The sequence below is a fragment of the Brassica napus genome, chromosome C3, assembly GCF_020379485.1.
Source record: "Brassica napus cultivar Da-Ae chromosome C3, Da-Ae, whole genome shotgun sequence".
In the NCBI taxonomy this organism is placed as follows: Eukaryota; Viridiplantae; Streptophyta; class Magnoliopsida; order Brassicales; family Brassicaceae; genus Brassica; species Brassica napus.
The window spans coordinates 912307-932957 of NC_063446.1; the positions used below are offsets into that span (position 1 = coordinate 912307).

At 33.8% G+C, this 20651-nt stretch overlaps 3 protein-coding genes and 1 pseudogene across 3 annotated transcripts; 1 reads left to right on the top strand and 3 right to left on the bottom strand.

Moving 5' to 3' along the window:
• Positions 1-688: 688 nt before the first annotated feature.
• On the bottom strand, positions 689-5974 carry LOC106355383 (annotated as a pseudogene).
• Positions 5975-13686: 7712 nt separating this feature from the next.
• On the bottom strand, positions 13687-16470 carry LOC106358533 (ACT domain-containing protein ACR12). The gene is made up of 10 exons (XM_013798351.3): positions 16211-16470; positions 15783-15846; positions 15459-15581; positions 15187-15281; positions 14724-14808; positions 14557-14616; positions 14366-14421; positions 14162-14267; positions 14001-14069; positions 13687-13919 (listed from the first exon to the last, which is right to left on the bottom strand). The coding sequence occupies exons 1-10, from the start codon at positions 16366-16368 to the stop codon at positions 13857-13859; spliced, it is 879 nt and encodes a 292-aa protein (XP_013653805.1). The 5' UTR covers positions 16369-16470; the 3' UTR covers positions 13687-13856.
• Positions 16471-17513: 1043 nt separating this feature from the next.
• BNAC03G01720D lies at positions 17514-18713 on the top strand. The gene is made up of 3 exons (XM_013798353.3): positions 17514-17766; positions 18244-18324; positions 18470-18713. Exons 1-3 carry the CDS (start codon positions 17602-17604, stop codon positions 18491-18493), a joined length of 270 nt encoding a protein of 89 aa, XP_013653807.1. The 5' UTR covers positions 17514-17601; the 3' UTR covers positions 18494-18713.
• Positions 18662-19976, bottom strand: LOC106358534 (transcription factor DIVARICATA-like). Its single transcript, XM_013798352.2, has 2 exons — positions 19380-19976; positions 18662-19216 (listed from the first exon to the last, which is right to left on the bottom strand). The coding sequence occupies exons 1-2, from the start codon at positions 19688-19690 to the stop codon at positions 18889-18891; spliced, it is 639 nt and encodes a 212-aa protein (XP_013653806.1). The 5' UTR covers positions 19691-19976; the 3' UTR covers positions 18662-18888.
• Positions 19977-20651: the final 675 nt, after the last annotated feature.

Genomic DNA, 20651 nt, shown 5'->3' on the forward strand with positions numbered 1-20651 from the left:
TAATAAATATAATTAGTAACTACTTGGAAAGATTTCTTGCTTATAGAAAGAAAAATATACATCGCCTTTAAAAGAAAGACTTATTTTTGGGTTCACCCCGTAGGGTGAATCTTTAGGTTCACCAACCAATAGTATTATGTTATTTCATATTCGATATCTTTTAAAAAGGGAAACAAAATATTGTCAAATTATATTATTTTTTTAAAATTAAAAGGTAAAAATAAATAAATAAAAAATAGTACTAATTACAAAAAAAATATATTTTTAACGTCGTCAGCAAAACATTAAACCCTAAATCATAATCTCTAAACCTTAAATCCTAAACCCTAAACCCTAGGGTAAACCCTAAACTTTAGGATAAATCTTAAACTCTAGGATAAATCTTAAACTCTAAATCAAAATCACTAAACACTAAAACACTCAAGGGTTTAGGGTTTAGAGTTTAGGGTTTAGAGTTTTAGGGTTTAGTGTTTTTATTTAGAGTTTAGGATTTATCCAAGGGTTTAGGGTTTACCCCATGGTTTAGAGTTTACCCAAAGGTTTAGGGTTTACCCAAAGGTTTAGTTTTACCCAAGGGTTTAGGGTTTAGGATTTAGGGTTTAGGGATTAGGATTTAGGGTTTAGTGTTTTGCTGACGACGTTAAAAATATTTTTTTTAAAATTTTTTTTTTTGTAACTGCTATTTTTTTTTTACTTTTTTTTATTTTAAAAACATAATATAACTTGATAATATTTTGTTTACTTTTTTAAAAGATATCGAATTTGAAATAATGAAATCCTATTGGCTGGTGAACCCAAAAATAACTCTTAAAACAATAGCTCATAATAAACAAATGAAAAAGAGTCTAACGGCTAGGGACAAGTAAGGTTTGGAATATGATATTGCTTTCTAGCCCGTTGAGAGAGCAAGGAAGGATACTTGCTCACCACTAGATTTGACTGTTAACCGAGTGTTGACTATGTGTCGATCCTACATATAAGAAAGTTGCATGAGCAGGTTGAGTATCTTCAGGAGGTTCTAGCCAACATTTTGTATCGCGGTGGAAGAGTCTTTTGCCATACGTGGAAGAAATCATCTCCTTGAGAAGAGGATACTGAAACATCAAGAAGAGAATGCCAGGGAGGGCAGCAAGTGGCTTCATGGGGACTACAAGCGTTGGCTTTTGACGCATCGATGAGGAAAGCGCAGTGATGAATCCAACAAGCATCGATGCGATGGACAAGAATAGGATGGCTTGACCCAGTATCATCTTTCTAGGAAGTGATACAATGAAGTCATCAAAGGAGTATCTTGCGGTCAAAATGCTAAGGAATATGAGCACAGAGGTGCAAGAGGTCGAGAGTGTCTGAAAGGATAAACGCCGTGAAATGCATGTCTGTAGGAAGAAGAGGCTTGCCCAACGTCTCATCATAACCTCCAGGGACAGTGAATATGGCTTGAAAAGTGACAGTTGCAATGAGAGCAGCCACGAAGCTACAAGCAGTGGCTGTGTATTTCATCCATTCTTCTCCTTCTTTTCTTAGAGGCTCGTGAGACGCTTCGAATACTTGCCGTGGTGTCATCTTCTCGTTGTTTTTTTGCACCACTTCACGCTCTGATACCAAGCTCTTTACTTCCATATACCATCTAATCTCTCTTTGCATCTCTAGGGCAGATCCTGAAATCTTGGAGAGATGGTCTGGTCGAGGAGATAGATAAGCGACTATATGGAGGATGTTGTTGTTATCTTTGTCGAGAGATCTAAGTAGGGCGACCTTTCTATCATCTAAGCCATGTATGAGGCTAAAGATCTTATCCTTCCTGAATACAACGGCCAGCTGAAAGAGGTTTCGGCCAGAGACAGCTTCAGAGATCCAAAGAAGTTGAGGGTTACATTTAATTATCTCGATGAAAAATTCCATGTTCCCGTTCTCCACTGCTTCAAGTAGTGCTTCATAGATCGTCTCTCTCCAGCTCTTATCATTAACGGTGCCTCGTAGTCGTAGCTCTTTGGCAGATTTGCACATTAATCGTAGCAAAGTATCAGCTTTAAGATGTCTATCTTTAAGTTCATATATTTGCTTGAATCCTCTGACAAAGAAAAAACATAATTTATGTTATTTTTTATAGTTAAACATTTATGTATAGCTATGGTTCTGTGAATTCCACAATGGAAAATAATTAGAAAGGAAAAAAAAACTAACATATGAAAAAACCTATAGGTCAACCTACTCATTGATATATATATATATATATATATATATGATTTTGTTTCAAAAGTCCATGTGAATTATCATGATTCATAGCAGATAGATATTAGTCATGTGAATAGTACTGGTTAAGTACAGTATGTGTTTCTAGAAAAAGTAGTCTTGAGCCGAACCAAATAGTTTAATAAGAAAATCTCTACTAAGAGCACCATTAAAGCAGTAACTTAGAGGGGTGTTTAGTGATTTTGAGATTTAAAAAAAGAAAATAGACAAAAGATGGAAGCGTCGGTGCTTAATTAAGCTGTCCAAGCGTCGGTACCTAATCACATTTACAACTTAAAATTATTAAAAAAAAGAATAAGCACCCCTAATTGAATATTTGGGTTAATGGTGCTCTAACAACATGCATGTATAATAATTAACTTCATATAGAAATTAAAACGAGAAATTTTTGGGTTCACCCCCTAGGGTGAACCTAGGTTCACCATCCAATAATGTTTGAGCATTTGATATTTGATATCTTTTAAAAAAAGAAATAAAATTAAATATCCAAATTATATTATATTTTTAAAATAAAAAAACATAAAAATAGTTATAAAAAATTAATTAATTAATATTGTTAAGTCTTCAGAAAAATACTAAAACCTATACCCTAAATACTAAATACTAAACCCTAAACCCTAAACGTTAAACCTTAAACTTTGGATAAACTCTAAACTGTTGAAAAATCTTAAACCCTAAATCATACATTAAAAACTAAATTTTAATAACACTAAACCCTAAATCCTAATCAATAAACCCTAAACACTTGGGTAAACTCTGAACCCTTGGATAAATCATAAATTCTAGGGTTTAATTTTAAATATTTTTTATTTAGATTTTATGATTTATCCAAGGGTTCAGAGTTTATCCAAGGGTTTAGGGTTTAGTGATTAGGGTTTAGGGTTTAGTTTTATTAAGATTTAGCTTTTAATGTATGATTTAGTGTTTAAAATTTTCCAATGGTTTGGAGTTTAGGATTTAGGGTATAGGATTTCGTGTTTTGCTAACGGTTTAACAATATTTATTTATTTATTTTTTGTAACTATTTTTATGTATTTTTATTGTTTTATTTTAAAAATATATCTTATTTTGAAATTCAATTTTGTTTCCTTTTTTAAAAGATATCAAATATCAAATACTCAAACACTATTGGTTGGTGAATCTAGAGGTTCACCCTAACAAGAATTTCTCAATTAAAACAATCGATCAGTATAATATATGCGTATGTGAGTGTTTGTTTGTGTGAACTCCGTTGTAGCAGAGATATCAAGCAACTTGGATAAAAATTAAAACAAGTTCCATTTACGTACCAAACCATTTCGGAAGACCTTTTACTGTCATCCAAATATATACCTGGTGAATAGAACACAGATAAACTTCAGTAAGTATGTATATATATTAATTAAAATTAATCATTTTGGGATAAAGAATCCAAAAATTGGATGTGTGCATGGCGTACGCTGGTATGGGTTTGGTTTTGGAGTCTCAGAGTCCGTTGGAAAATTCAAGTCTATACCTATACCTATATATGAACAATCAAGTTTAGCTAACAAGATTTCAATGAAGAAAGAGAGAGATGAATTGTGAAGGTAGATACATACAATTGTAGACGAGGTGTTGCCAAAGTCCAAGATCGTAGTGGCTACGAAACAAGTCAGGTTTCAAAGCTAACAACCTAAGTGGAGATGACCTATGACTGGAGTGTTTAGTCGCTGCCAGGTACGGTAGTTTCTTTGACAAGACTGGATCTGACCGGACATTTTCGAAGAACTCCAACACAATGTCTAACAGTCCATGAAACCAAATTTTTATGTCAATTTAAACAGTATAGAAACTAGGAAGCTGTATTTATTTTAGGGTTTCCGAAAATTTTGAATTGAACAGCTCGAAAATGAAACGTTTGCATATGTTGAGTATATTATAAAAGCAACTATGAGCGGCCTCAGTTAGATACCAGATACTAAAGACTTACCGAGAAATCCATGCAAAATGGCGTCAAGAAGGAGACAAGTAGCCCAATATCCGTCTTCATGCATCAAAACATTAAGAGGTGTCCGATCAAAAAGATAGCGAGTGACCTTTTTGTGCCCTGCATTTGATGCCCGCACAACCGGTACAGCTAGCTCACAGCGAGCTGGTCGCTTCTCCATAACCAGCCGAGGATTGTTTTCATCACACTTCTTAACAGTCATTAAATCGCCATTACCAGCAGCAATATCGAGCGCTAACCTCTCCGGCGTAAGGTGAGGCCGCGTCGTCATTTCTTGCAATTGTTGCTTGACGATCTCCAATTGAGAACAAGTACATGCCTTTTGCAATGGTGAATCGAATACGTCGATCCACGCACTAGTTGTTGCATCTTGCCGCCGGACGTTCAAGATGCCTTGCAAAACTTCGAGGCTTAATGATTGTGATTGTGAACATTCACAATTTTCACCTACAATTACAAACCGCACGAGAATCTATTCTATTAAAATAGCAGTGTGACCTAGGCCTGGGCATTTTGGGTATCGGTTCGGTTCGGTTCGGGTATCTCGGGTTTCGGGTAGTTCGGATAGGGGCTAGAGGATCCATTTAGTACTTGACATATTTTCGGTTCGGTTCGGTTCGGATAGTTTCGGGTTCGGTTCGGTTCGGATAGTAAATGTAGGAACCGGAAAATATCCAGAAAAAGTTCGGTTCTCATTTGGATCCGGTTCGGGTTTGGATAGTTCGGGTAGTTCGGATAATTTGGATAAAATATCGGTTATTTAGGGTAAAATATCAAATAATTAAGATGATTTACATAAAAATTTTGGATATTTTGGATTACTTTGGATATTTCGGATAAAACTATCCGGATACTTTCGGATACTTTCGGGTAATTTGGATACTTTATAATAATTTAGTTATCATCAAGGATTTTCAGATACTTTTAATAGAATTTTAAATTTAAAATATATATTTAATGATGTTATATGTATATATAATTAATATTTTTATATATTCGGGTACCCGTTCGGTTCTCGGTTCGGTTCCGGTTCGGTTCGGTTATTTCGGATATAAAAATATAGGAACCGTTCGTGTATTTAAGGGTATTGGTCCGGTTCCGGTTTCGGGTATTTCGGTTCGGTTCCGGTTCGGTTCTTCGGTTCCGGTTATTTTGCCCAGGCCTAGTGTGACCCATTGATAAAAGTATGGTGCAACTATTATTTTTTTTTATCTTTATCATTATTTAAAATATTATTTATTATGCTTTATGCCATTAGACCTATATTTAAATTACCAATTGAAAAGACCTAAAAAAATGTAAAACAAAAAATATATCCGCCCTCAAAAATGGCGGGTCAGAATCTAGTAAGAATTAAAATGATTAATCAGTTTAAAAAGATAACAAGCTAGCGAAGAAAATCACATCCATATAAATATACTTAGATGCGAAAACATATTGTTTTATACACATGCAAACGGAACCTAACATTTAAAACAAGTTACAAGAACTACAACATGCAGACTGTTAACGAAACATGCGCGATACCAAAAAAAAACATGCACTATGTGTTTATTATAATACAAAGAGTCGCTACAAGTGCCTAATTAGTAACGAGATGATGAAAATAAAACCAGTTTTACTGAAAAAAAATAGTGAGCTATTTAAAGAACCTGGCATTTGTCCTGAAAAACTAGCTGCGGCTTGTCCTGACGAACTAGCTCCCGCTTGTCCTGAAGAACTAGCTGCCCCTTGTCCTGAAGAACCTAGCATTTCTTCTGATTCTGGTAGGAAATAGGGAGTTGTTTCGTCAATTTCTTCTCAAATCAACTCTTTCAAAGTTTGATGAAAAAACTTGGCACAATAAGAATCTATTTATAGGGGTTTAATGCGCAATTACTCTCACGTCATTACATTCTTTCTAATAATATTTTGACAGTGTTTTTTGTTGCCGTCAAAGGAACTTATTAGTATGATTATATGATTATTTTTGTTCGTCTGACTTTTTGGTTTTTTTCCTCTATTTTCTCACTAAACATTTATAAACAGTATTACAAACATATATAAAACAATGTAACTAAATTAAAAGATCATGCTGGACATTTTCAATTCCTTTGATATATTTGGTTTGTCAAATTCCTTTGACATTTTCACATATTTTTTTGGGTTTTTTTGCAGAATTGACCTATAACTTAAAGTCAAACACAAAACTAACCTTTTTTTAAAAAAAATTGGTTTTGCCCTATTCACCCCACAAGTTCATATAATTTACGAAAATGCCATCAATTTTTTTTTTCTTTTTTTTTCGAAAATAACATTTTTACTCTCTCACCCTCATCATTTTCAAGTAATTACAAGATTGCCATTGTCATCAATACCACAACCACCATAAACAACCAATTTGAAGCTCTTAATGCTCCAAAAATCGATTTATCCTTCTTCTTTTTCTATTCTTGTGAACTAAACACAACATATCTCTCACTTTCTCTCCACAATGAGTTAAAAAAATCAAGATTTTGATTCTAAATTTTTTATGGTTCATAGAGTCATAGAAGCTAACGATTCTGGGTGGGTTACTTTCGTTTGTGATTCTGTGTGCTTGGAGAAGCCTTATGTATGCTAAAGAACTTATCTCACCAATTTAAGGTCTGTTCGTCAGACGACTTACTTGGGAAGTCGTCTGGCTGTAGACAACTTACCTGGAAGTCGTCTGGTCAACGCAGAGGTTATTTTTGCAATTGACTTTGAAATCTGTAACCTGAGACGACTGAAAGTTAAGTCGTCTGTTTTTGTTTGGTTTCAAAAAAAATTTCAAAGAACCTAGACGACTTACATTTCAGTCGTCATAGGTTAGTTTTGCCTTTGACTGGATAATTTCAGAAGTTTGACTTCCCCAGACGACTTACATTTCAGTCGTCTGGCGAAAATTAAAATAATAATATTTTTTTAAAAGTAGACGACTTACAGTTAAGTCGTCATAGGTTAGTTTTGCAATTGAAAAAAAAACTTCAAGATTTAATTATATACAGACGACTTATAATTCAGTCATCCACGAGACGACTGAAATGTAAGTCGTCCAGGATTTACGAGGTTTGACCAGAATCTCGGAAAAAAATCCTGGACGACTTACTTGTAAGTCGCCTCGTGGACGACTGAATTATAAGTCGTCTGTGTATAATTAAATTTTGAAGTTTTTTTTTCAATTGCAAAACTAACCTATGACGACTTAACTGTAAGTCGTCTACTTTTTAAAAAATATTATTATTTTAATTTTCACTAGACAACTGAAATGTAAGTCGTCCAGAAAAGTCAAACTTCTGAAATAATCCAGTCAAATGCAAAACTAACCTATGACGACTGAAATGTAAGTTGTCTAGCTTTTTTGGAGTTTTTTTTTTAGCCAAACAATTGTAGACGACTTATTTTTCAGTCGTCCGAAATAACAGATTTCAAAGTCAATTGCAAAAATAACCTCTGCGTTGACCAGACGACGTATACTTTAGTCGTCTGGACAACTTAGATTGAAGTCATCCGCGTCTTCTCCGCTAGTTTTTAAGTCTTCTATGTTAGTTTTTGAATAACTTGTATTTTTAAGAGTGATAAGTAACTTCAAGATATGTAAAACTCATATTTACAAAATATGTTCTCTCCCTTAGTTTTACTAAATTTGACTAAGTTTTTCAACGTAAACTTATAATAAAATATGATATGCTTTGACTAGTTACTATTGTTTATTTCCATATCTTAAGTATTATTGTTATAGACAATAATGATGACTATTGTTATGAGTTGGAAGAAGGGTTAAAATGCTTCTTAAAATGTTGTATCAATATAAAGCTACCAACATTCTTGTTTATTAAGATGAGAAAAAGGCCATTGGAGTTTATTATTGCATATGAGAGATCCAAAGATAAGAAAAAGGCTACTGAAGTCTATTATTTCATTGATTTGTAAATGTGTAAACACATTGTTTGCACATTTAATACATCTTGGAAAACATTATTACTGATTTTACAAAAAATTCACAACTAAAAGAGTAGACATGCAATTCACAAAACAGACCACAAACAAAACTATTATAGATTATTCCTCTACAAAGACAAGCTTGGATTCCACTTGAGTAGACAAGACCACACGACTTTTAAGAAGTCCAGACGACTTCTAAGAAGTCCAGACGACTTTCAGGAAGTTCAGACGACTTTGTTAGAAGACTTTTAGGAAGTTCAGACGACTTCCAGACGACTTTACAGGAAGTCCAGACGACTTTACAGGAAGTCCAGATGACTTTTTCAGAAGACTTCCAAGAAGTCCAGACGACTAACAAGTAAGTCGTCCCAGAAGTCTTCCAGATCTGAAAAACATGCATATTAAATCCAGATCTAAAAAAACCTGCATATCTAAAAATGTTCAAATGGCTTAAAAACAGAAAAAATGAGTGAAAGATTAGATAAATCTACCTTTACAGAACACACAAAAATACATATCTAAAAATAATAGATCTACCTTTAAATTAGTGGAAGATGAGTACCATCTAATTAAAAACCTGCAAAAAAGATAGATTAGTAAGAAAGACATGAGACAAAACTGGAAAATTCATATAAAGTTTGGTGTTTTCAAGTCAAAGAGATTAAAGTGGGTTTGGAGAGTTTTAGTTTGCGAAAAAAGTAAGAACTTTATACAACAAGAAGTTACCAAATACAGAAAAATCAGACATAAGAACTTACCAAAACGCTCAGATCTATTATGAAAAGGAGACTTCGTCAGAAGACTTTCATGAAGTCCAGACGACTTCCTGGAAGTCCAGACGACTTCCTGGAAGTCCAGACGACTTCCTGGAAGTCCAGACGACTTCCTGGAAGTCCAGACGACTTCCTGGAAGTCCAGACGACTTCCTGGAAGTCCAGACGATTTCCTGGAAGTCCAGACGACTTTGTCAGAAGACTTCCAAGAAGTCCAGATGACTTCCAGACGACTTCCAGACGACTAACAGGTAAGTCGTCCAAGAAGTCTTCCAGATCTGAAAAACCTGCATATCAAATCCAGATCTGAAAAACTTGCATATCCAGAAACGTTCAAATGACTTAAAAATAGAGAAAATGAGTGGAAGATTAGATAAATCTACATTTATTGAACACACAAAAATACATATATAAAATTAATAGATTTACCTTTAAATTAGTGGAAGATGAGTACCATTTGATTAAAAACCTGCAAAAGTGATAGATTAGTAAGAAATACATGAGACAAAACTTAAAAATTCATATAAAGTTTGGTGTTTTCAAGTCAAAGAGACTAGAGAGAGGTTGGAGAGTTTTAGAATGATGAACATTACATTTTTGTTGCAGCCATTTGAGAGGAGGAGAGAGAATGTATAAATTTTTCTTTATATAGGGAGACAAAAAATCCAATTAGGTTAAATATTTTTGACTCAGACGACTTCCTGGACGACTTACATTTCAGTCGTCTGGTGAAGAAATTAAAACAGACGACTTACATGTAAGTCGTCCAGAAGAGTTTAATATTTTTAGCGGGAAATTAAATATTTTTAGCGGGAAACTAAAATAGAAGACTTTCCAGACGACTTACAAGTAAGTCGTCTGGTTTAAATTATTTAAGCGGGAAAATAATTTTTTAAAAAAAATTTAGGCGGGAATATTTGGACGACTTACATGTAAGTCGTCTGTTTTAATTTCTTCACCAGATGACTAAAATGTAAGTCGTCCGAGTAAATTATTCAACAGACGACTGAAATATACGTCGTCCGAGTAAATTATTCAACAGACGACTGAAATATAAGTCGTCTACACCCTAAACATAACCCCTAAACTTAATTATCTAATTAAAGACTTCATAAAATCAAATCAAACTTGAAAAGTGTTTACTATACACATAAATAAACACATATAAGTGAAAACTAATTTTTGAAAAAAACATTTTAGTTTTCCAAAATCTAACCCTAACAATACATACAATACTACAACATATGTTTGCCAAACTCCTAAACCAAAGTATTTCATGATTCACTACTTCCACTCATCTATCTTCAAAACAAATCAATTTTATCATATCTTAATTTATATCACTTAAAACTGTTTATAATTACTTGATTTTTATTTTTCACACATCAAAATATTTTTTTACAAGATTTATAAATTATTTTTAAAATAAATCGGTACCAGACGACTTACACTTCAGTCGTCCAGATGACTTCCAACATCTCAGACGACTCAGACGATTTACTAGGGTTATATTCGTAAAAATGGCTTCTGTTTTTTTGTTTGGTCACAAGGGGCTGAGCTGTAATTTCACTAGGCTTTTAGGTTAGTTTTGCATTTGATTCAAGTTTGGGTATAGGTTTGGGGTTAAAATCAAGTTGTGGGTTAGTTTTGGCAAAAACCCCTATTTTTTTTCTGCGACGTTCCCAGGGGCAGAGCCAGAGGTCATTTAGTAATAGAGGGGTCAGGCTGACCCTTTTAAATTATGAAAAATATATTATGTGTGCTTAAGAATATTATAATTCTGTACTGTAATATAAATAACTTTTGGCCCCGGTGCATATTAAAGTTCAAACATGAGACATAAAATATCGGGGAAAACTGCTAATTCATGCCCAAACTAGGGGTTGATGAGAAAGTACATACCTCAACTTTTACTACACGTCAAAACATACCTTCACTAATCAAAAATTTAAAATTCATGCCTGAACTAAGGCTCGATAGAAAAATACATACCCCAACTCTTATTGCATGCCAAAACATACTTTAACTAATCAAAATTTTGAAATTTATGTCTAGTCTTTAGAAGTCCCAATCAATACTATTATTTGCGAAATAATTTTTTTACAACGGAACTCTCACGTTAAAAATTAGAGTGGCTAAAGTTTATGTTATCCTTAATGAATTTTTATATATATTCTATTATATAATAAAACAAATTTTATTTGCAACGGAGTTCTCACGTTAAAAGTCTATATTATCCTTAATGAATTTTTATATATATTCTATTATATAATAAAACAAAATTTATATTAAAAAACTTATATATTTTTTAAAAAATAATTATGATGATTCTTATATATTGTGTTGTTATCTTAAATAATAGTTTACTATTATAAAAGTAAAAAAATTAAGAGAAGTGATTTTTTGCAATATTATATTTTTTTAAAAAATATAGGATAATTCTTATATATTGTGTTGTTATCTTGAAATAATATTTTACTATTATGAAAGTTAAATTTTAAGATAAAAATAATATCTAAGTAAATATTAATGAAGCAATATATTTGTATAAGGATATTTTTTAAGAAGTGATTTTAAGATATATTTGTATAAGTAAATATTATAAGTAAATAATATTTAGTAAATATTATTTACTAATATTTACATCAAGATAACAACACAATATATAAGAATTATCTTATTTTTTTAAAAAAATATAATATTGTGAAAAATCACTTCTTTTATTTTTTTTTTACTTTTATAATAGTAAAATATTATTTTAAGATAACAACATAATATATAAGAATCATCATAATTATTTAAAAAAAAATATAAGATTTTTTAACATAAAATTCATTTTATTATATAATAGAATATATATATATATATATATTCATTAAGGGTAACATAGACTTTATCCACTCTAATTTTTAACGTGAGAGCTACGTTGCGAAAAATTACTTCGCAAATAATAATATAGATTCGGATTAGGATTGACTTCTAAAGACTAAGAATAAATTTCAAATTTTTGATTAGTTAAGGTATGTTTTGGCATGCAATAAGAGTTGAGGTATATAATTTTTTATCGACCCCTAGTTCAGACATGAATTTCAAATTTTTGATTAGTGAAGGTATGTTTTGACATGCAGTAAAAGTTGGAGTATGTATTTTCTCAACGATCCCTAGTTCGGGCATCAATAAGCCGTTTTCCCCATAAATATTGTTCAGATACATAAAACAATACAAGCTCAAATACCTTTTTGAATAAGGGCTAAGCCCCAATACTGGGAAGTTGAGTTTCTTTTGAATTAAAAAAAAAAACTATCATATCCTTTATAGTTAAGAAAAAAATAGGAAATATATATATATATCTCCGCAACTGACGTTCCGTTTATGTATTACGTTCTTGTGGAGAAGCGATCCCATCAGTGCTTTTCTATTAAGTTTCTGAAAATCAAATAAATTTGTTGAGATACTTAAATTTCTTTTTATATTATTATTGAATCAGTCATAAAGAAACTAGAATTAGTCACCAGAACAGTTAAAAGTATTAAGCGAAGTTTCTATTAATTTTATTTAATGTCATCTTTGGAGACCCAAAAAGAAAAGAATCAGTCCCAAATTATTTTCATTTCGAAAACTATTTAGTTATTTATTCTGGACTATTACAGAATACATCTAATGAGTTAGCAGGTGGTGGAGTGCATTTTTCACCTTCAATTTATCAATTAAACATGATATACTTAAAAAAACAGTTGTTAGCATCAGCGAATAATGCTGACAAGGAGCACACACACCATAAAGATTTGCAATTTTTAAAAAATCTTGTTGAAAGATTCTGAAATAAGTTTGTTGTCTAAAAACCTGAAGTCGGAAAAAAAAACTTATATGAGTTATGATGCTGCTACTTGAGATTGCGACGGTAAAAAAAATCTAGAGGCGTACTAGTTCTCGGTATTATTTTCTAAAAAAATAGTCAATTATTCTTTTTTAACAAAAAATATCTCTTGTAATTGATTATATATTACATTATAGAAAATAAAAAACTGATGTATTCAAATAAAAAATAATTAATATATTATTTTGAATATTAAAACAGTTAGTGAGTTCAAATAATAACAAAATTTTAGTTATTGTATTGTTATGAAAAAAAATCTTTTACTAATTTATGTTTATTGAGCTTGCAAACATTTGAATTTTGTTTTCAATTTTTAAGGTAAATGATTCAAATAGCACAATATAAAATTATATAAAACAGCTCACAAATCTTTTTCAAAAATAGTATTAATTTTTTCGACAATACTAAATTACTTTGAACTTTAAACCCTTATCTTAACCCGGCTTTCTACTAAACCCTAAATCTTAATAACCCAATATAAAATAATTTTTTAAACTTTTAATTAATGTTATTTTGAAATTTTCCTTCTTATATGTTATTTTTGGAAATAAAAAGTGTTTAAGTACTATTGGGTATTCTCTTTTTCTATGAAATTTCATTGGATTTTATGTTAAAAAAATTTTAATAGTATATATGAAAGTTTAAGGACCTGTTCAATAAATCTCTATATTATTTCAGAGATACTCCTATTATTACTCTGATCCTAGGGGTCATTTAGGTGCCGTTATCGGAAGATCCAGCCTTACTCGGTCCGGTCCAGTCCAGCCCTGAAACAGAAACTTTTCAAAATCCGGAAGGAAAGGCACTTTCAAGTTCTTTCCAAATTTGAAAAAATCGAGTCTCTTATTATTTTCAAAAGGACCCAAAAATCAAGTGTCAAGAACCCCATTTATTGATTTTTAGGCACAATGGTTCAGTTTTAGTATCAGGAATTTCTACATCATCTTCCAAACAGATGACTTGAAAGTTTCGAAGCACAGATACGACTGCGTGAAGAAGGATAGAGAGCAATTTATGTTTTTGAACAAACAGAGTTCATTTAGTAGCTGTCGATGTCAGTTTCAGGCCTTCTCAGGAAGTAACGCAGACAGTTCACCAGCTCCTGCAGGAGAAGTTGATTCTTAACCTCTCTTTTTTTTTAAATGTTTCAAGTAGAAAGTAACAGAAACAAAAAAAAACTCACCTGTGACAAAGTACGGTTTAGTGCTTGCCCTTGGTAGCTTACATGAAATTTGTCTTTCGCAACCAGTCCCTGGGACAATGGACAAGTTATTATTATAAGGATGTAGAAAGGGAATTACACTGTAGGTACATGTGGAGATTGTATTAAAGAATTTTTAGTACCTCTGTGTCTATCTCTGCGGATTCCACGTCAATGTTGATATCAGCCATCACTTTTATCATCTCTACAACCAGACCTGGCCTGTCCGCTGTCTCTATGCAAAGCAGGCTAGAGAAAACAGCAAACCGGCGAGGGTTATGCACACCATTCTGTAAGGCACAAAAATGTGACTATGAGCTGTCATTTCTACTTATATATATATATACCTCCTCTTTGGTCCGTCTTCCTTCACATGTATGTGAGTCGCGATATCAACATCAACCTGTCACCAAATGAATCCAAAACAGAGTAAAGCTGGCTTTTTAAAACAGCTGCAGACTTATTCAAAAGCTCGATTTAGCCGGAAGACATGGGGAACAGAAGTACAGTCCAACAAGCATAGTATAGTAAACCTTACCTTCTTTTCTGGAGCCTTTATTCCAAAGGTCTCACCCATTGCAAGTTGTTCGCTACATTCCTACAAAACAAACACAGGCAATGTTATAAGATTATCCAAAGCTGAATGCAAGCTTTTTTGAATGTGAATGTGATCAAGGTAAAGAGATAAAGAAAGCATAAGCAGACCGGATGGTATTTTAAGAGATTGTTGATGATTGTTAACCGAATTTGCTCCAACAAGTCAGGATCTTCCACTTTCCGACCAGTGTCTCTGTTATTAAAAAAAAAAACAAATCGAAAATCAATTCAGGCATCTGTGACAGCTGACAATCCAGGTAGCTGAAGATGATACTTGCAGACATTATCAAAATTTTCGGAATAGGAAAGTACTTGATCAGATTCACTATTTCCATGCTAATTATCAATTTTTGAAAGAACTATTCAGATAAATATATAGTAAATGTCAATCATGGGATTCATATGAAAGATCTCTACACCAGCACAAGATGAACATAAATTTCCACGGTTGATCATAAACAAGGTGGACATTAACAAAATTGTACATGCTATTGAAGAAGTTAGAGTCTAATAAGTGATTAGAAAAACATCTAAAGCAAAGAGAGAGAGCAGGAAAGAAAGACTTTCTTACAGTTTTGTTATAGAGAACCTTGTCTGTTTAACGGAACCTTTAGTTGTGACAGTTCCTTTTATTACATCCAATCCCAAATCTTTCAGCGCCCTCATCTGCCAAAAACACAACAATGATTCTCATAAGCCGAAAACAAAGCAAATTTCCACAATATCAGAAGACAGGCAGAGATAATCTAATAGTCAAAATACTACAAATCTAGCTTCGAGTTGATCAACAACAGCTAAAGCCTTGTGCTAAAACAAGCTTAACGGGCAGAATCAATCACTAACAGTGTCAATGAGAGCCCCAAGACGATCTCCGAAACTGAGCTGGACAATAGTGGCTTCAGGGTCAGCATCCTGGTCTATCAAAACCATTGGCATTGGAACAAAGTCCTCATCGTCTTCTGATTTCTGCGATCAAAATTATCCAGCAAATGTCATCTCAACAACATAAACACTCATACGCAGACCGTTATCCCTATTAAACATCAGAAAATCAGATCACATTCATCAAAAATTATACACATGAACACATAACCTTATACATGCAAGTCCATGGTAGTCAAATCAATTAGATCCAAAAACAAAAAAAGGCTGAAACAAGATACTGACCGGATAAGACGGAGTGGAGGAGGCATCAGTGCTGTTAATCGAGGCATATACACGGTTTCTCATACTGCATACCAAATCAAACAAGGACGTGAAGATAATATCAGCAGATCTCAGATCAATCATACGAACCAACGATACCACAAACACACACACACACAAGAATCTGAATCTGCGATTGGTTCATCTCAAACAAACAATACAGACAGTTTCTCGATTCTCTTAAGCTCGAGATTCATAACGACGAATCTAGATAACAGTAGTTCTATCTACCGAATCGGAATCGATCGCCTGCTGAGCAATGTTTCACTAGATTCGAACTTAGAGTAGCTTAATATAAAGAGCCTAGCAAGTTCGCTAAATCCGAGTTATCATAACGAGCAAGTACATGACTATAAAATCTCCAGCGAAGAAGAAACGCAGCGGCTAACCTCAACGTCAATAGAGGCATTACACCTTCGACGAACTTGCGGCGATCACCGAACAAAGCAAGCGATAGATCTGGAGGTGGAATCTGAGCGGGTAAGCGAGCTTGCCGGCTGATCGGGCGAGAATGAGTAGGAGAGAAGATAGTATTCGAGAGCGCCATTGAAGTTGTTGAAACAGACTTCTTCTTTCTCCTCCCAAGTCAGAAGAGCCAACACTAAACGGCGAGAATAATTGGCGTTTTGTGATAACAAAAGATGGTGGAGTGCTGAATCTGCTGATGTGTGACGTCGCTTTTTTAGTTGGTCCACCTGTAGTGTAGTAGTACCATCGCATCATTAATTTATTTTTTTTTCTTGTATGTTTCTACGAATAATTGATTGAAAACTATGCAAATTGCATATAATAGTGTGAGAGTGAGTCGAATTTAGACGCATTGATTTGGTTGCTGACGTTCCTAATTTATACCAAATTAGGCCCGGGCATTTAAACCTGGACCCGAAGATCCGAACCGGAACCGACCCAAAAATATCTGATCCGGAACCGGACCGAAAATTTACAAGTACCTTTTGAGTCTAAATTTTTTTTATCCGAAAGAACCGGAACCGAAAAGAACCGATCCGAATAGACCCGACCCGATAAGAACCGATTTGTATCCGACTTAAAAATATGTATATCTAAAACTATGATGTTTTTGTGTTCTATTTTATATATATTATTTTATGATTTAGTTGAAATATCTTTTGTTAACAACATTTGTTATTATTTTTTAATATTTTTTAGTAATATAAAGCTTTAAAATGTAAAATTTAGAGTTTAAAAATGTTTTATTAAAATTATTAATAGTTTCATTTAACTTATTTTGTAAAATTTTAGATATATATGACAAATATCAACTAAATTTGATGGACTTGGGTATGTCATGTCCTTTTCAGATCCTAAATACTCGAATCCGACCCGGACCCGAAAAATTACGGCTACTTTATGAGTATTTTAATTATAGACCTGAACCGACCCGCACCCGAGAAAAACCGACCCGAACCCGAACCAAAAATTTCTAAGTACCTAGTAGGTCTAAATATTTAGGATCCGAAAGATCCAGATCCAAAAGAAACTGGACCAAACCCGATCCGAAGACCCGAACGCCCATGCCTATACCAAATTATTTTATCCTCCAAGCCAATCGGACTTGTTCTCGGAACCAACTTTCCGTTAAACAAATGAATAACAATAAATAAATAAAAAACGATGCTGGGCTTAAAACTAGGCAATAACAGCCCAATGGGCTTTAAATATGCTCGGTTAAAGCGGTTTCTTCCGGAATCTGCTACGAGACTCTCCTTCTCTGCATAAGACAATAAACCAATTTCGAGAAAAATCAAAGTGATTAGCAAAGATGTCTTCAGCTCGTTATGCGATCACACGGCTAGGTTTGGCTCGATCCTTAGGGGAGAGTCAGGTTGGTGCATCTCGTTCCGTTGGATCGGTTCGGTGCTTCAGCGACGACAAAGGTCGTGTGCTTAGCGATGAGGAACGCGCCAAAGAGACTATTTACATCCAGGTTCTTCTTCATCTTAAGCTCATTCTCTTTGTCTCTTGATTTCTGTATTAGAGTTTTTTTTAATGCGCTGTTGCTTATTTGGATTCAATGTTTAGAGATGAAATCCAGATGAAGAAATATCTGATCATTATAAATCGATCAAACTATCATTTATGGAAATGACGCTAGATCTGATCTTTAACCTGATTAGATAGATTTGGATCCATACTTTTGAATTTTGATATAAATTGTACTGTCTTCGTTTCAAAAATCAAAGTCAAAGAGAATGTTATTTTTTGTATTATTTGTGTGATTAAGCCTATAGTTTTCAAAAATGTGAAATGCTATTTGTGTTGTGTTGCATTTCTCAGCCTCAGAAGAATTTTCTCTGTGTTGAATGAAATGTATTTTGGCACGCCGTCTAGTTTATGAAGCTATTTATCATCCAGTTCTCTCACAACCCACATCTAAGAAGTCCCAAAACCTTTTTTGTTGTAGAAAATGGAGAAGGAGATACTTGAGAGGAAGAAGAAACTCGAGCAACAGAAGCCAGATAGTGAGAAAGGAAGTGCAGGAAAGGTAAACTTTAATCATACTTACACTCTGTTTTCTTTTTCTTTAAATAACGTGTAACTAGGGGCATATCTAGTACCCTAATCTAGCAGTAACATATCAAAATAAAAGAACCCGTTCATTGATCGTTTGCTTCCATTCTCTTATGCAGAAGCCAGAGGAAAAGAAACCCTGAGTTCATCATCCGCAGAAGCATGTGGTCACAAGGCAAAGCAATAGTGAAAAATAAGCCTTTTGACAGTTTGACCTTTGTCCTCTTGGTTTGAGACTCTGTACTTGTTACCCTCCTGATGTATGTTTGTTTTGTGTGTTTGTTATAAAAAAATATAAATGACTGCCTCAGTTGAAAAACAACCGTATGCATTTGATTCAAAATACCAAAACGGTACCAAACATACTTCGTGTGTTACAAAAAGCTTACTTCTATACACTATTTTTTTTATTCTTTCATAATCATTTCATCAGTGTAAGAAAATAAACCCAATGCTATTGCTTTCCTATTCACATAAAATGTGTAAAACCCCCTACTATAACAAACTAAAACCATGACAAACTTCCTCCCTTTTTTTATCACATCCGATAACCGAACTCCTCGTAATGGCCACCAGGAGTCAGCTCCTGACCAAACTCCGACATGCCCTGCTGCTGCTGAGCCTGGACAGAGCTCTCCTGCTGTCCAGTCCAGTCCATGTTGGAACCAGGCATGGCTAAATTAGTATCCACCGTAGTTATGTCGTGTATGCTCGACCTCTTCCTCTCCTTCTTCACCGAGTTCTGTCTAAGGAAATATTTCTGAGCATGGCTGGCGACTTGCGTCGGTGTCCTAGTGACCACCACGTTCCTCGATATGCTCCTCCAATCTCCTTTACCATATCTCTTTAATCCAATCAGAAACAATCTGTAACAAAAAGATCCATAATATTAAACAATGTAATTAATCACCTAAATTTAGCAAAAATTGACGACAATAAATTTGAATTATGCTAATTCATCAGTTCCCTAACAAACCAAAACCCCTAATTTAAAATAATTTTGGTAAATTATGATTTTAGGACACATACTTGTGTTCGTTTTCCGACCAAGGAGTTCCTCGTTTCCTTTCCCCCTCGCCGTGTTTAGAACCAAACGAGATCTGACCAGCTGAGTCCCAACCCGCCGCAGAGTCATCCATGTAATCAGGGACATCGACTCTGCCGGAATCGATCTCCAAGACGTCGTGCACCAACGCCTCGTAATGCTCCCTAACTTCACCAGACGATTTGTTGAGCTGATCGGCGATTCTCTCCCACCGATTGGGAGATCCCTCAGGGAAAAGCACCAACGCTTGCTCGAACATCTTATCCTCTGACCTCGTCCACTGACTCGACGCCATATCCAAAGATTTATTAGTGGTTTGAAAAGAAGTCGCCAAATAAAATCTGAAATTTGTTGGATGTTGGAGAAACTGTTGAAGACTCTCAGATAATTTATACGGTTTTTTTCTTGGAAAAGTTTTTAGTAAAAGGAAAATAATTTTGCTGGAAAATATAAAGAGGGGCGAAGAAGCAGCTCAGAGACCAACTTCAACACGGTTTCTCTGCAATTGGGATGTCTTTTGTCTCTCTCTCTTCTCTATTTTTTTTTTTCTTATTTATTTTAATTTTAGGGTTACACACCTGACCCCTGATGACTGTATTTTTATGCTCCAGTTTGTTACAGTTCTTTCTTATTCTGACTTTTTATTTTCTAATTCTTTTATAAGCATATGCCACTTTAATTTCCAATAATATCTCGACACGTGGCTATTTGAAAAAACTAACCGCCTAAAATTAAGAAAAGCAGTCTAGAAAAGTTTCTTTTGAGTTCACATTCGCGAAGGAATCCACCGTCTCCGTCTCTTTGCTATATACCTGTCACTCTTCTTCTTTTTCTTGGGGGTCCAATGTGCTGCTTTGCTACACCGTCCGTTTAATTTAAAACTTAAATCATACTAACGCCTTACTTCCTCTGCTATAATTTGCTGTGTTACCTTTCAGTGCATATGTAAAACTTGTTGACTTTTCATGTTTCTTGGCGATATAATCCATATACGCATCTTTCAGGGAATACAACTCTTGTCATTCAAATAAGACAGTACAATGATTGCTCAACAGTTTGACCAGTTTTTTTTTTTTTTTACATTTTGACCAGATTACTTATGTATTTACCGCAAAATTTGACCAATGTTTGATAGTCAGGCCATTAATGTTAGTCAAAACACACAATTTTCAACTATTTTAAAATTAAAAGTTCAAAACTCAAGACTCTTGCTAGTGATTAATGAAGAATATGCTAATCAATATTCGTAGTTCCAT